At 38.2% G+C, this 13,523-nt stretch overlaps 2 protein-coding genes across 6 annotated transcripts in view; one reads left to right on the forward strand and one right to left on the reverse strand.

Annotated features, from left to right (window-relative positions):
* The first annotated feature begins 13 nt into the window (after positions 1-13).
* Positions 14-13,523, forward strand: part of LOC118470469 (NACHT, LRR and PYD domains-containing protein 12-like) — a 22,179-nt gene continuing 8,669 nt past the window's right edge. The window contains exons 1-6 of one of the 5 annotated variants that reach the window (XR_008600295.1): positions 14-249; positions 2,844-2,992; positions 3,882-4,222; positions 8,656-9,490; positions 12,042-12,215; positions 13,110-13,246. Coding sequence is in view for 3 of the 5 variants with exons in the window: in XM_055006895.1 (XP_054862870.1) it covers positions 12,160-12,215; positions 13,110-13,283 (230 nt within the window). In the remaining 2 variants the exon portion in view is untranslated. The other 4 variants (XM_055006894.1, XM_055006895.1, XM_055006896.1 and 1 more) reach the window with 4 other exon arrangements.
* Positions 2,321-13,523, reverse strand: part of LOC111586710 (melanoma receptor tyrosine-protein kinase) — a 70,422-nt gene continuing 59,219 nt past the window's right edge. Inside the window, exon 27 of the mRNA XM_055006891.1 lies at positions 2,321-3,032. Coding sequence (XP_054862866.1) covers positions 3,016-3,032 — 17 coding nt within the window. The 3' untranslated portion in view covers positions 2,321-3,015. The remainder of the gene's footprint in view (positions 3,033-13,523) is intronic.

Raw genomic sequence — 13,523 nt, forward strand, 5'->3', positions numbered from 1 at the left:
CGAAGAAGAAAAAATAAAATCTGGCCACCCCGTATGCCCCCTTCTCCCTCCCTCCCAGAAAATTTTCGTTGGAAATTTACATAAATTCCGATTTCCGACGCTCCTGAACGCAACTTCGTTGTCCGACTGCAAGTGAATGCACCAATGACGTCAGTTTGATCTTGTGATTGTATTTCGTTTGGATTTGAAGAAGCTTTCAAGACGTTTCCTGATGCAGGAGGAGCAGAAGAACAGTTTTGGACCTTTGCGGTAAGAAGACTGTGGCCGTTTCTCAGTACTTAACTGTCCGTAACTATCCGTTCTGACGTACTCCTGAAACGTCATCATGTGGAGACTGCATCGGACCAGACTAGCGTGCTAGTAGCTATGCTAGCTGCAGGCAGCTCCCAGTGAACAGGAGGATTTTATTAGAGGAAGTCAGACACAGAGAAACATTAGAGCTCACACTGAAACGGAGCTACAGCTCTGTGTCTTGTAGAAGATTTATTTTCAAAGCTACATGTGTGATGGTAATAATCCGTGCCAGAGCAGACCTCATTAGCACTTCCGCTAGGTCGGCTAACCTTTCCGGTCACTCCAGGGACGCTGCTGTCGGTAATGTAGCCAGAATATGGATTCATTTTTCCTTTGGGCTTGACAAAGACGAGAACAAAAATATTCAGAGCAAGTGGAGCAGCAAGCTAACCCTGATTACAGTTTGTTTACATTTTCAAAATCACATGTTTGAAATCACGTAATTTTTCCGTAAAACAAATCACGGCTTTTATTTTGAAAGAGATACATGGAAACGTTGTTTATCCGTAATTCCGCTAACTTGACTGAACGTGGGCTGCAGTTCCTGTTATTTAAACATCAATATGATGTATAAATGCAGATGGACTTCATATATTTCACTATGCAGACATTTTTATTGCTGTCCAGTACATTTTATAGACATAAACATATTTGATAAAAATATTAGAAATGGATTTCTGTTTCCTCATAATAATTTAGTTAATGCAATTAAATGTTCATCAGTGATTCATCTTTGGTGTGAAACTTTTACTTTGCAGCTATATTTTTTTTAAAAATGTAGGTCATTTTAAGGTAAGATATTAAAGGATGGTTTTCTTTGGTAAATGAATTTAAGGTTTAATTGACTGAAATCTTTCAGTCCATGTTGTGTTTCTTTCAATGTGAAATATCTCGATTTAATTAATCAGTCAGTTCCATTTTATATTATTAAGAATTCTTATTCAGTTTAACACTAGATGACGTATCAGTTCATTGTTTCAGAGCTGTTTTTTTTCTTTTCAATTATATGTATTTAAAGTGATATTATTAAAATATAATTGCAATGAAACAGCAGCAACATAAGAAACGACCAAATATACAAAGGAAGTGCAGCTATTTTAATATAAAAAATGATCAGTTAGAACATGGTGAAAGTGCAGCTAAAGTTAAGTTAGGAAACTACGGCTAAGCAACGTTTCCTTTTACTTCCAGAAAAATAAAAGCCTTATATTGGCTATTTGTTAAATAAATCACTAAAAGCAACACTTCCACCAAGTTTGTTTTAGTTTGTTGGTATTTATCGGTGGAGCAGCAGCACATTTTCCACAGACAGTTTTACTGTCCGTTGTCGTGTTTTAATGAGTTTTCAGTTCAGTAATTCAGTCCTTTGGCTGATTCGACCAACAGACACTGAAGGACTCTGACAGCTGGTTGGTACTAAATGATAATTTACTGATCGGTGCCGGTTTTAATGAACTTTATGTTCAACTTCAGAGTCAGATATAATGTGAGCAGTGAACCCCAGGAGTTGGTGGAGTTTATTTGTGTGTGTTGACCAGAGAAGAGAGTTAGCATCCAGTGAATATTAGCTTTAATGTGAATTAACGATGCTAACCGAGCTAGCTGAGCAGTCCTGATTAGCAGCTAAATGTAGCCTCAAGCTAACGATGTTTGTGTTGTTTCCTGTCAGCAGCTGAAGTGTGTTGTGTTCCTGTAATGTGGTTCATTAAGTTCATAAAACTGTGGCTGGTTGACGTTAATGTAACGTTCAGGAAACTTAAATGTGATTAAAACAGTAACGTTAATGTTCTAGTTGTCAGTAATCAGCTTTAATTTGACACTAAAATGGACTCTGATAGTTTTAAATGACATCAGTTTCATGAATTTGTTGAAAATTGTCTCATTTTTTGTTGTGATGTTGCTGCTGATTCATTAAAACCAGATGATCCATGTTGAAGATACGTTTAGTTCTAGTATCAGAAGTACAAGAAGGAAAATGGAAGTTTAGTTCTGCTACGTCAAAGATTTCAGGAATAAAATAACTAAATGAGTCTTTATGCCTCAAACTTTATTTTACAATAATGAAATAATCACAGATAATAAAAATATAAATAGCAGAGAAAACCTGAGAGAATAATTTCCTGAAAATTCTGTGAAGGAAAAGCAGCTTTTTCTCCTGAAAGATCAGAATCAGCTCCAACATCTGCATCTGACAGCATCAAGTCAACCAGAAAGAAAAGAAAAAAGAAAATGACTTCTTTCTGATCACATCTGTTCCGCTGCTCACAGGCTGCTGCTGCTGCTCACATTCTTCACATTTATAGTCCACTTTTAAAAGTTCAGCAGACAGGTGCTCTGCTTTGGAGTGTGATGATGTCGTCAGTGATGTGGAGAGTGAAGTTTCCGTTTCACCCACAGTGTGCTTTAGGACAGCTGGGTTGGACTTGATGTTTGAAATACTGACCGACAGCTCAGATTTAACTGTCTGTAGTTCTGTTTTGATGGATGTTAAACTTTCATTCAAAGCCACCAGGAGCTGGGTCTTTAAAATAACCACCGTCTCGTTACAGAGTGAAAGTAGCAGTTCCTCCTGAAGGTCAGAGATTGCAGCATCTGAGGGCCTCTTCAAAAGAAGATGTAGTTGATGAAGACGTTCTGGAGCAGGACCAGAAAGACCACGACCAAGCAGCCTTGAGATCTTAGACAGCGTCTCCCTCAGGTGGGTGTCAACGGTGTTCATGGTCAGGTCTGTGGTAATCCTGTCAAAAAACAAAACAGAAAAAAATCTAGATTATAAATCAACATGTAACCAAAGCACTCTGTGTATAACGCCATAGTATAGGATGTAGTTCAGAAAATGTCAAAGTATAACATAGTATGGCCTGTAGTTCATAGTATAGCATGTCGGCAAAAAAAACCCCATAGATTATTATGTGGTTCAAAAAGCACAAAATGATGGGATGTTGCCTAAAATTGTCATGTATGATATGTGGTTCCAAAAATGTCATAGTGCAGTATATTGTCAAAATAGCATGTTATACAAGAAAACATCAGAGTAAAATATGTCGTCTCAAAAATGCCATAGAATAATATTTCATTGCACAAGTAAAAGTATAGTAATTTTTAAAACTGTTCAAATTCTTATATGTTGCTAAAAAAACAAAAAAAACATCATAGTAATATGTCAATTAAAAATGCCTATAGTTTAGCATGTCGCTCTAAAAACCTCATAGTTTAGCCTTCAGTCCACAAAACGTTGTTCTGTCCCGGCTGTCTGAAGTAGGTGAGGAGCAACACAAAAACAGTCCAAACGCTGGTTTCCAGAGGGTTAGACGAGTATTTATTTGAAAGAGTAAGTTTACAACAACACAACCTGTGAGGGGGTTAAAAGCAAATGGGTGTTAGTAAAATAAAAATAAATAAACAGAACTAAAAGTGAACTTCATGTTGACATTGATGGACATTCCAACCAGGAACAAAGTAAAAGATAATCAATACAAAAAAACACTCTTCCTGTTCACCTCTTAAAACCCAAAAACACACCTCAGTAGCACCCTAAACTAAAACTACCAATGGGTTCCCTGTTTTCCTTTGTGAACAATTCAAAGGTCCCTCTCTATCTCCCCACACATCCACCAACCACTGGAACACATCTCCAAAGTTCTGCTGGACCAGCTCAGCTTCCCCTCAGAAGAAGTGCTGCCACCTGCCAGATGAAGGAGCCTTTTGAGAGGCAGCTGGCATCGTGATTGGACTGTACTTTGGTCTGTTCCAATCCAGCTTCAGCTCCAGAGACGGCAGGCGGGACGAGTCAACGGAGGCCGGGTGGACGAAGGCATGCAGCTGAGTACAATCCAGAAAACAACAGAGGAGGAGTGCAGCAGCCCAGAGCCAGAACAACCAGAGTAGCATCGTATGTCTCTTAGAAAACATCATAGTAGAGCCTTTGGTATGAAAAAACACCATCATATACATCGTATATTGTACATATAACAAGTCAAAGGAAAGAGACATACATTGTAGAATTGTAGTAATTGTGGGCTGACTGATTTACTGATTAGCAGTATTTTATTTTTTACTGATTTACGGTAATAAATACATTTAAAAATGGCGCTACTTTGGCTCTGAACCTTTATCTACCTGTGGTCGCTCTGTCTTCTGGAGTGATTTGATTGGTTATACGTCACGAATAAAACTCCTTTAACTTAACATCTGTAAACAAAACAAAAACGTATCAACAAAGTTTTCTGTTAGAGTTTGTGTTCTTCTAAGTTTAACTCCAAGATTTTAAATACTTTCATTTACTGCAAATGAATATCTACTCCAAATGTCTCACTAATAATCATTATCAGCCTTAAAAACCCACAAAACACCCCTTTATACTCGACCACACTTAGTACAGTCCGGTTCCCCCTTCTATAAATCTGCTTGGAATCTTCCACTTCCTGTTTGTCAAAGTGGCCTTCTACCTGGACAGGTTTTGTTGGAGCTCATGCAACAAACATTTTGGGTAATTGCACTTTAATATGGATGGATGACACTGAATTAGAGTCTGTTTTAGTGAGACTGAGTTAAGATGTGTAGCTCTGTCATTAAATAGGAAATTATTTCTCAGAATTCACAGAGAAAAGTCTGAAATGTTTGCTAGGTTAGCGTCCCACATGTTCTTTGGCTCAGCTAAAGCTAACTCTCTCCAACTTCTGGATCTCTTGAGTTGCTTGTTGTTAAAATATCTTGCTAGATTTGCTGAAGCTCAGAAAGTCTGAGATGTTTGTTCAAAATTAGCTCATTCTCAAGTCTTATCTGAACTGTCCTCTTTAGTTTGAACTTTTCCTAAACTTAGGAGTTAATGACAGAGCAGCACATCCAGACTCAGTCTCATTTATGTAGAGATTAAACTTCAGTGTCATTCATTGATGTTAAAGTGCAGTTTTTCAAATGTTTGTTGCACATGCTCCCGACTGAACCAGTCCAGGTGGAAGACGATGTGAAGAGAAAGCTCCAGAGGATGAATATCACACATTTACGTTGGAAATAAATGTCCTTTAATTAGACATTGTCATGCAAAAGTTGGATTTCCCTTTAATGATGTTCAAATCTTTGTTGAGTGTTTTGTTGATGTTGTTTCTAAATGTTTTCTGACACTCGGCCCCAAAGATTAAAACCTTTTACGGCTCACAAGCTGCAACAATTCACACATTATCAACTATCTTTCTGACTAAACTAAGATAAAAAGTGAAAAACTGCCTGATTCCTGCATCATGAATGTAAATCTTTTTGGTTTTTATGACAGTAAACTGAATATATTTGGGTTTGACATTTTATAAACCAAAACAAGAAATGAATTAGTGGAGAAAACAATGAACAGATTAATGGACAAAGAAAATGTGTTTTCCAACATATGTGGCTGAATTACTCCAACATTACAAGATACATACAATTTTAATTCAATTTTATTTATATAACGCCAATTACAGGTCAAATTGTCTCAAGACACTTTATTTTTGTATTTTTTTGTCATATTTAAAATATGACAAAGTAAGAAATTGAAACCTCTTGACTAATCCAATTTATTATTTGGTTTTTAAGAGACTAATTGACAATTAAAATAAGTTTCTCGACTAAAACTAATAAACATGAGGTCAAATAGAAGGAAGAGTTTTAAATACTGCAGTCCCACGATGACAAGAATAAAGTTTGTCAACAAAAAGTAAATCTGCTGGTGGATTCCATTAAAGTCCTAATAAATGATAACAAAGTGTGATACTAAAGATTTGTGGTGCTAAAAATGTCCAAGTAAAGATATGAAGTTGAACATCTGGATGGAGGTTGATAAAAGTTGACCTTCTTTCATTTCTCTGGAGCGACTCCATGGATTTTATGGATGGTGGTCAAAGACCTGCTCTTCTAGTGGTCTTCCTTCAAGTCGCTGTAAAAAGTCAGTCCATCCTGACCGACTTCAACACCTCTTCATGACAACTTGTTCTGCCTCCGACCTGGTGGAAACTCCAGAAACTGGGGAAAACCTGTGGAGACTGGAAGAACTCGTGGAGACTCGAAGAACTCGACGGGCGGGGGAAGGTGTGGTGGGTGGTGTGGGGAGGTGGGGGAGTAGAGGGGGGAGGCCGCCACCCACATCCCCGCCTGCTCTCCGCCCTGACTCCACCCCGACTCCGCCTTGGCTCCGCCCATGTGGTCACTTCAGGAACTACGATGTCAAAGGGACGACGAATTTATTTCTTTGTATCTGATCTGTAGCTCAGTGAGTTAAGGATTTGCCTATGGAGCTGCAGGTCGCTGGTTCAAGACCAGACCCTCCTTAAATTTTCTCAAAATCCTGCCAAAGACAAAGAAAGAAAATTGCCCGTGGCGGGTCTCGAACCTGCGACCCTCCACTCTGTAGTCCTCTTCTTATCCCCCTGAGCTACTCGCTCAGATACTAATTCTTCTTTTTTTTGCGCATTTATCATCTATTTTTTCTCGTTTTCAAGTTTTTTTTTTGACTCAAGTCTCGACTCAACCGTTTTTCTCAGGAGGTTGGACTTCAGCCTTTGTGCTGGAGGGTGGAACCCTCAGTTCCAATACTTTCCAAAGCCTCCACACCTCCCAAGTCCTCAGGACCTGAGCTTTCACACAGTCTGAGGGCTGAAATTTTCTAAGTCCCACAGTAGTTCTCTGTTAGATTGAACCTTCAGACAGTCCAAGGACTGATATCTTCTAGGTTCCTGAGTAGATCTCTGTTAGATTGAACCTTCAGACAGTCTGAGGACTGATATCTTCTAAGTTCCTGAGTAGTTTTCTGTTAGTTTGAGCCTTCAGACAGTCTGAGGACTGAAATCTTAAAAGTTTCTCAGTACTTCTCTGTTAGTTTGAACTTTCTGGTTAACAGAAGCCTTAAAACTTGTGACCATGAGTCTTGATTTCACATTTAGACCATCCATCTGAGTTCTTCTCAGACCTTCACTTGTGGGTTTTTTAGAAATCCTCAACAAACTTTGATTCTCTTCACTGAACAGTAAAGTTTGTGGAGATCAGAAGGTAACAGTTTGATCAATGCCTTCAACTACTAGTAGACTTTATCTGGAAAGCAGTTTTCTGAAATGAGTTCTTAGTAAATCTGTCCACAATCAAACCAAGAAAATAGAAAGAGGAAATGTTTGAAGAAACAACGTGATGTTTTCATTTCAGACTAGAAAACGCTTTAAGACCTTGATCTGTTTTTCCTCTTTTTGATCCTTTTATTGTCTCTTCTGTTTAATTTGATCTTCTAAAGTCTAACTGGTGTCTTTTCAAATGTTTTGTCTTTAGTTTGATTCTTCTTAAATGTTTAGTTTTGCTCTTTTCTCACCTTTTATTCTTTTCTAATGTCTGATTTGACTTCCAAATGTTTTGTCTTTTTAATATTTAATTGTTGTTTTTTGAAATGTTTTATCGGCTTGTTTGAAAAATTTTCTTTTCTTTTCCAATGTTTAATTTTTGGATTAAATCTTTGAGGTTTTTCTTTTTAAATGTTTTACCACCTTTTAATGTTTAATTTTCTTTTTAAATGCTTCATTGTATTTTCTGTTTAATTCCCATTTAAAGTTTTATTGCTTTAAGATTTAATTTTCTAATTAAACATTTAATTTTTAATTACGTTTTGTCTTTTTAAAGGTTTAATAATCTAATTAAATGTTTTGTATTTTTTTTAAATGTTTAATATTCTTCTTGTTTAATTGTACTTTTTAAATGTTTAATTATCTAAAATATTTCATCTTTAATGGTTAAGATTTTTGTTTAAAAATTTAATTTCATAATTACATGTTTTATATCTTCTGTTTTATTATCTAAATAAATGTCTGCTTAATATAATTTAATTGTATTTAATATTTAATTTACTTTTTAAAAGTTTTATGGTATTAAATGCTTTTTTTCCTTTGATTTAATTGCTTTTTTTAAATGTAGTTTATTTCTTCAATCTTTTTTTTCTGTCAAGATTTTAACCTCAACCTTAAAAATGAAACAAACCCTTAAATCACAATGAAAATACTTCTGTTGTCACAATCATGAGTTAGTCAATTATTCACTTTATCAATTCAACTTTATTTGTTTAGCACCTTTCACACAAATGACAAAACTAAACAAGCAAATAGAAAAAACTGCTAAAACTTTGATTAAATCTCAAAAACATTTTAAAAAAGAAAGATTTAACATGGTAATAAAATATGTTGTGTTCAGGGGATGGAGGGAGTTTATTGAAGTCTTCTTGGGCTCACATGGGAAATCATTTAAAATATAAACTTGATATTCAGTCTAAGGAAACTGGAAACTGCAGAGCGACAGAAGAAGCAACAATATCTCCCGTTTTCTCCTTTAATGAGTCGACTCTTCTTGTGCTTTCAGACCAAAGAACTACAGACTCTTCACAACCTGCTCAAACTCTTGGTACAGGACCTCACTACACGGGTCAAGAAGGTTTCCATCTCATTTCTACTCTGAAGCTCTCCTTCTCCTGCTCAAACTGCTGACAAATGTTTCTGCTGCTCTAAAGTCTGGTCTCCAGAACTTCCTAAAAACTCTCAGAGTCTGTTCTGCTGCATGTTGCTTTGTAGAACTGTTCCAGAAAACCTCACTAAACCACATGGAGGGGCCTCAAGATAGTCGTCCAAATGAAACCATACAAAAACCAAACTAGTACAACCCAAACACTAAAGTCTCCTGCAGCCTACCAGAGAACCTCTGAGAACAGAGAATCAGGACAGGAACTCTTACCTTCTGGACAACCAACGTTGGTTCTCAAACAAGAATACAGAATGTGTCTGACCAAAAACCTCTGAAGACTCACTACAGCCAAGATAAAGACAACTCAGCTGTACCAAATCCACTAATCACTGCACACATTAGCACCATGTGTTAACTGTGGCTAAAGAACCTCATTTACCAAGACAACTATCCAGTACAAAGCCCTAAAACACACCAAGAAACACATTAAAGATGATTTTACTGCTGGAAGCTGCAAGCCAACGCCTAAAGAACAAACTACAGCAACAGAACCAAACCCAGTTCAGTGGTGAAGAGAAGCAGAGGAAATGTTTGTCTGCAGCCACATGAAGCAGGAAGACACTGAGCTGCTCAGGTGTTCCTGATAACACCAAGCTGCTCAGGTGTTCCTGATAACACCAAGCAGTCACCTGGACAGCCAATAGGAACACAGCTTCCTGGACGTCCAGAGGGCGGGGTTAGTCAAGGAAATTTAGTTTAAAGTTGAAGCAGAAAGTTAACAAAGAAAGTTGAAAACCACCTTCTGATCCCTGAAATCTCTGAGTTTTCACACAAAGAACACCTGAACATGTCAAACTGGTTCCATAGTAGAACCATCATTGTAAAAACATCATAGTATGGTGTGTTGCTCAGAAAACATTAGGACCCGGCTGTCTAGGGTCGCAGAGGAGCAACACAAAAACAGGACAAATGCTGGTTTCCAGGGAGTTAGGAGGATATTTATTTGAAAGAGGAAGTTTACAACAACACAATGTGAGCAGAAAAATTGCCTCAATCTAGCTGTAGTCCATTAATACCTCCATAACTGCAGTCCATTGATACCTCCATAACTGTAGTCCATTAATACTTCCATAACTGTAGTCCATTGATGCCTCATAACTGTAGTCGATTGATGCCTCCATAACTGTAGTTCATTAATGCCTCCATAACTGTAGTCCATTGATGCCTCCATAACTGTAGTCCATTGATGCCTCCATAACTGTAGTCCATTAATACTTCCATAACTGTAGTCCATTAATGCCTCCATAACTGTAGTACATTAATGCCTCCATAACTGTAGTCCATTGATGCCTCCATAACTGTAGTCCATTGATACCATAACTGTAGTCCATTAATGCCTCCATAACTGTAGTCCATTAATACCTCCATAACTGCAGTCCATTGATACCTCCATAACTGTAGTCCATCAATACCTCCATAACTGTAGTCCATCAATACCTCCATAACTGTAGTCCATCAATACCTCCATAACTGTAGTCCATCAATACCTCCATAACTGTAGTCCATCAATACCTCCATAACTGTAGTCCATCAATACCTCCATAACTACAGTCCATCAATACCTCCATAACTGTAGTCCATCAATACCTCCATAACTGTAGTCCATCAATACCTCCATAACTACAGTCCATTAATACCTCTGTAGAGGCAAATCTTTGGTTCGTTGCTTTCTTCATTTCTTAATTTAACCTCTTCTTTGGAATGGCCGACACGGAGACGATAAAAGACCGTGTTGCTCCGTCGGCCATCCTTTATTCTTTCATTCAAGTCAAGCAAACAACGTCTTCTTCGTTGGTAATGACAATAGATCACGAGTGCGCCCTCTACAGCAAAACTGCATACACTCAGATTTTCTTGTAAATAACCAAGAAATTGTATCTAATACATATGGAACGTAACATTTCCTTTTAACCAGAAAATACAGATCCGAATATATCAAAAAATGAATACATAAACTGATCATTCATGAAATGTGTAAACCTTATAAAATGGCGCTTACATTCCGGCCCCTAATTGTTATTGCTGAGGCATCACAATTATCAACTTACATAAGCAACATTTTCAAATCTTTTCTCTAACTTGAGCATTACTTTTAACAGTAAACATGTTACATTCTTATGGTTTTAAACAAGAATGACATTACTCATCCATTTCTAACAAAAAACACAATTTGTCTACTGGTCTTTCCAAAACACTGCATTATGTCTTAACCAAGACTCTTCTCACATGACCTCTTGAATCACAGATTGTCTTTTCAACCTTTCCCTCTTGGTGCACTGTCGTCTACTATGAGAACAACATCACCAGGTTTCAGGTTTCTTTTCACATTGCTTCTGCCACATTCAACCTCAAAAGGTCCAAAATAGTCTATTTCTACATTTGTGAAAGGGGGATTGTCTGTCTCCAGTCTGTCTTGTGGCAGGTTTGCCATTCTCTGTTCAAACTTTTACATTGCACACATTTCGACAGTATTTTCCTGAGAGCTGCATCAGCCTTTGGAATTCAACATTTTTCTCTCAGTTTAGATAGCATCAGGTTTCTGCCACTATGACCTGTTAGTTTGTGAATATGTCTGAGAACCAAAGTGGACACATAATGGTCCTGATGAAGTATTTCCTGATGTTCAGTTCCTCAGAGAGAAACTGGTGTTTTGTGCCTTGTTGCTGCAGAGAAGAGTGGAATCAGGAAATGCTCAGAGGTGTGAATATATCAGAGCAGAATGCTAGAAGTCCCACTGTTTCCAGAGATGTGATGGACACAGAGCTCAGAGTTGTGTTTTTAACGCTACAAACCCTGATAACATGTTTGTGAGATGTTGTGGTGGATATAATTCAGCCTCAGTGGTTGTTTGTGTTTGTGCTCAACAAGTTTTTCAGAATCTCACTAAAGAGCGTTGAGGCTAAAGTTGACTCAGTGGTCTGTCATCACAGGAGAATATTTCCTGATGTTCATATTATTGGTGTTCAGGTGTGATGTTGTCCAGTGATCAGTTTGGTTTGTGTAGCGTTTGACAGCAGACTATAAATGCTGAGTGATGGAGGTGAAGCTGACAGCAGCAGATCCACAGCAGAGACATCATCATCTTTCTACTGGATATGTTCACTGAGCTCAACTCACTCACAATATCCTGAGTCCAGTAAAAGCAGGACAGAAAATGTTCTTCTCAGCAGGAAATATCAAGTGTCCTGCCCCGAATAACATGTTTTATCATTTATGTCTCATTACAGACTTTCTAGCTGTGGACTCTCAGAGAGTCACTGTGAAGTCGTGGCCTCAGCTCTGAAGTCCAACCCCTCCCATCTGACAGAACTGGACCTGAGTGGAAACGACCCACAGGATTCATTCATGAAGCATCTTTCTGATGGACTGCAGAGTCCAAACTGTAAACTGGAGACTCTCAGGTCAGTTCACTGACTGTTGGTGGAATTTATTCACTTCAGATTCTTAAATGAAGTTTGAAGTTTTGGTTTGTAAATGTTGAGGATTTTTCTGCAAACAGTCTGAAGAAATTTTATTTTCTGGAGCTGTCTGTGAATAAATCCTCTGATCATCTGACTGCAGAGTTCCCAGATGGAGGACAGAATCCACAGTCCTGCTGTGTGTCTGAATGTGAAGCTGATGTGAAAGTGATGTGAGGCTTCAGCAGTGTGACTTCCACACATCCAGTCAGTATGTTTGTGTTTCCACAGTGTTTGTGCTGAGCTGCAGTGGAGCCTCAGGAACTCAAAGAGGAGTTTAGTTGTCAGCAGCCTGGAAGTTGATTAGTGTGAGTCAGAAGCTGAAGCTTGATGTTAGTGTGAGCTGAGCTCATGAAGTGATTCCTTCCAGTGGAGTTGTGTTAGGAAGAGAGCAGTGGACAGTCAGTGTGGACAGCAGGAATCAGAATCCCTCTGGAATGTACAGATGACATGTGACTGTTGTTGGAAGACACACTGGAAGATGTGAATGAGACAAAGATACCAAGCTGATAAACACAGAAGAAGAAGGTGATGGAATAAATGAAAGAATGAAGTGATCTGATGTTGATCCTGTAATGAGAGAGTGGACTGAGGTCAGCAGATGTTATTGATGTGTGGACATGAATAGGTGGATGAATGTTGTGCTGACATGTGGATGATGTGTGTAGAAGGTTGACATGATGATGATCCACAATAACAGAAGGACAAAGTCACTCTGCTGCTTTTAGAGAAAAGCTGATTGATGAGGACAAAGTAATGTTGAGCTGCACATTCAGAACCTGAACACATCTGATGGATCATCAATGATTTTATCTACATCTTTTATTCTTTATTCAGATTGAGGTGCTGCAGTTTGACAGAGATCAGCTGTGATTCTCTGGCCTCAGCTCTGAAGTCCAACCCCTCCCATCTGGAACATCTGGACCTGAGCTTCAACCAGCTGAAGGATTCAGGAGTGAAACATCTGAGTGGTTTTGTGGAGAGTCCAGACTGCAGACTGAAGGATCTGGGGTCAGACATCATGTTTTGTTTGTATGCTGAGATGAATGTGATGTAAAGTTGTGGTGACTCTAAACTGCAGCCATCAGGCTGATGTTCTACTGATCCACACTGTGGATCTTCATGGGAACGTCTCTTTTCTCCTCCTCTCTGGTTGGACTCATTTAAATCTGAAATCGTGATGTCATATTTGGCTGATGGAGCTCCTATCAGCTCACACATACATGTATGAACATGCACACGCACACTCAG

The sequence above is a fragment of the Amphiprion ocellaris genome, chromosome 22 (assembly GCF_022539595.1).
Source record: "Amphiprion ocellaris isolate individual 3 ecotype Okinawa chromosome 22, ASM2253959v1, whole genome shotgun sequence".
Classification (NCBI taxonomy): Eukaryota; Metazoa; Chordata; class Actinopteri; family Pomacentridae; genus Amphiprion; species Amphiprion ocellaris.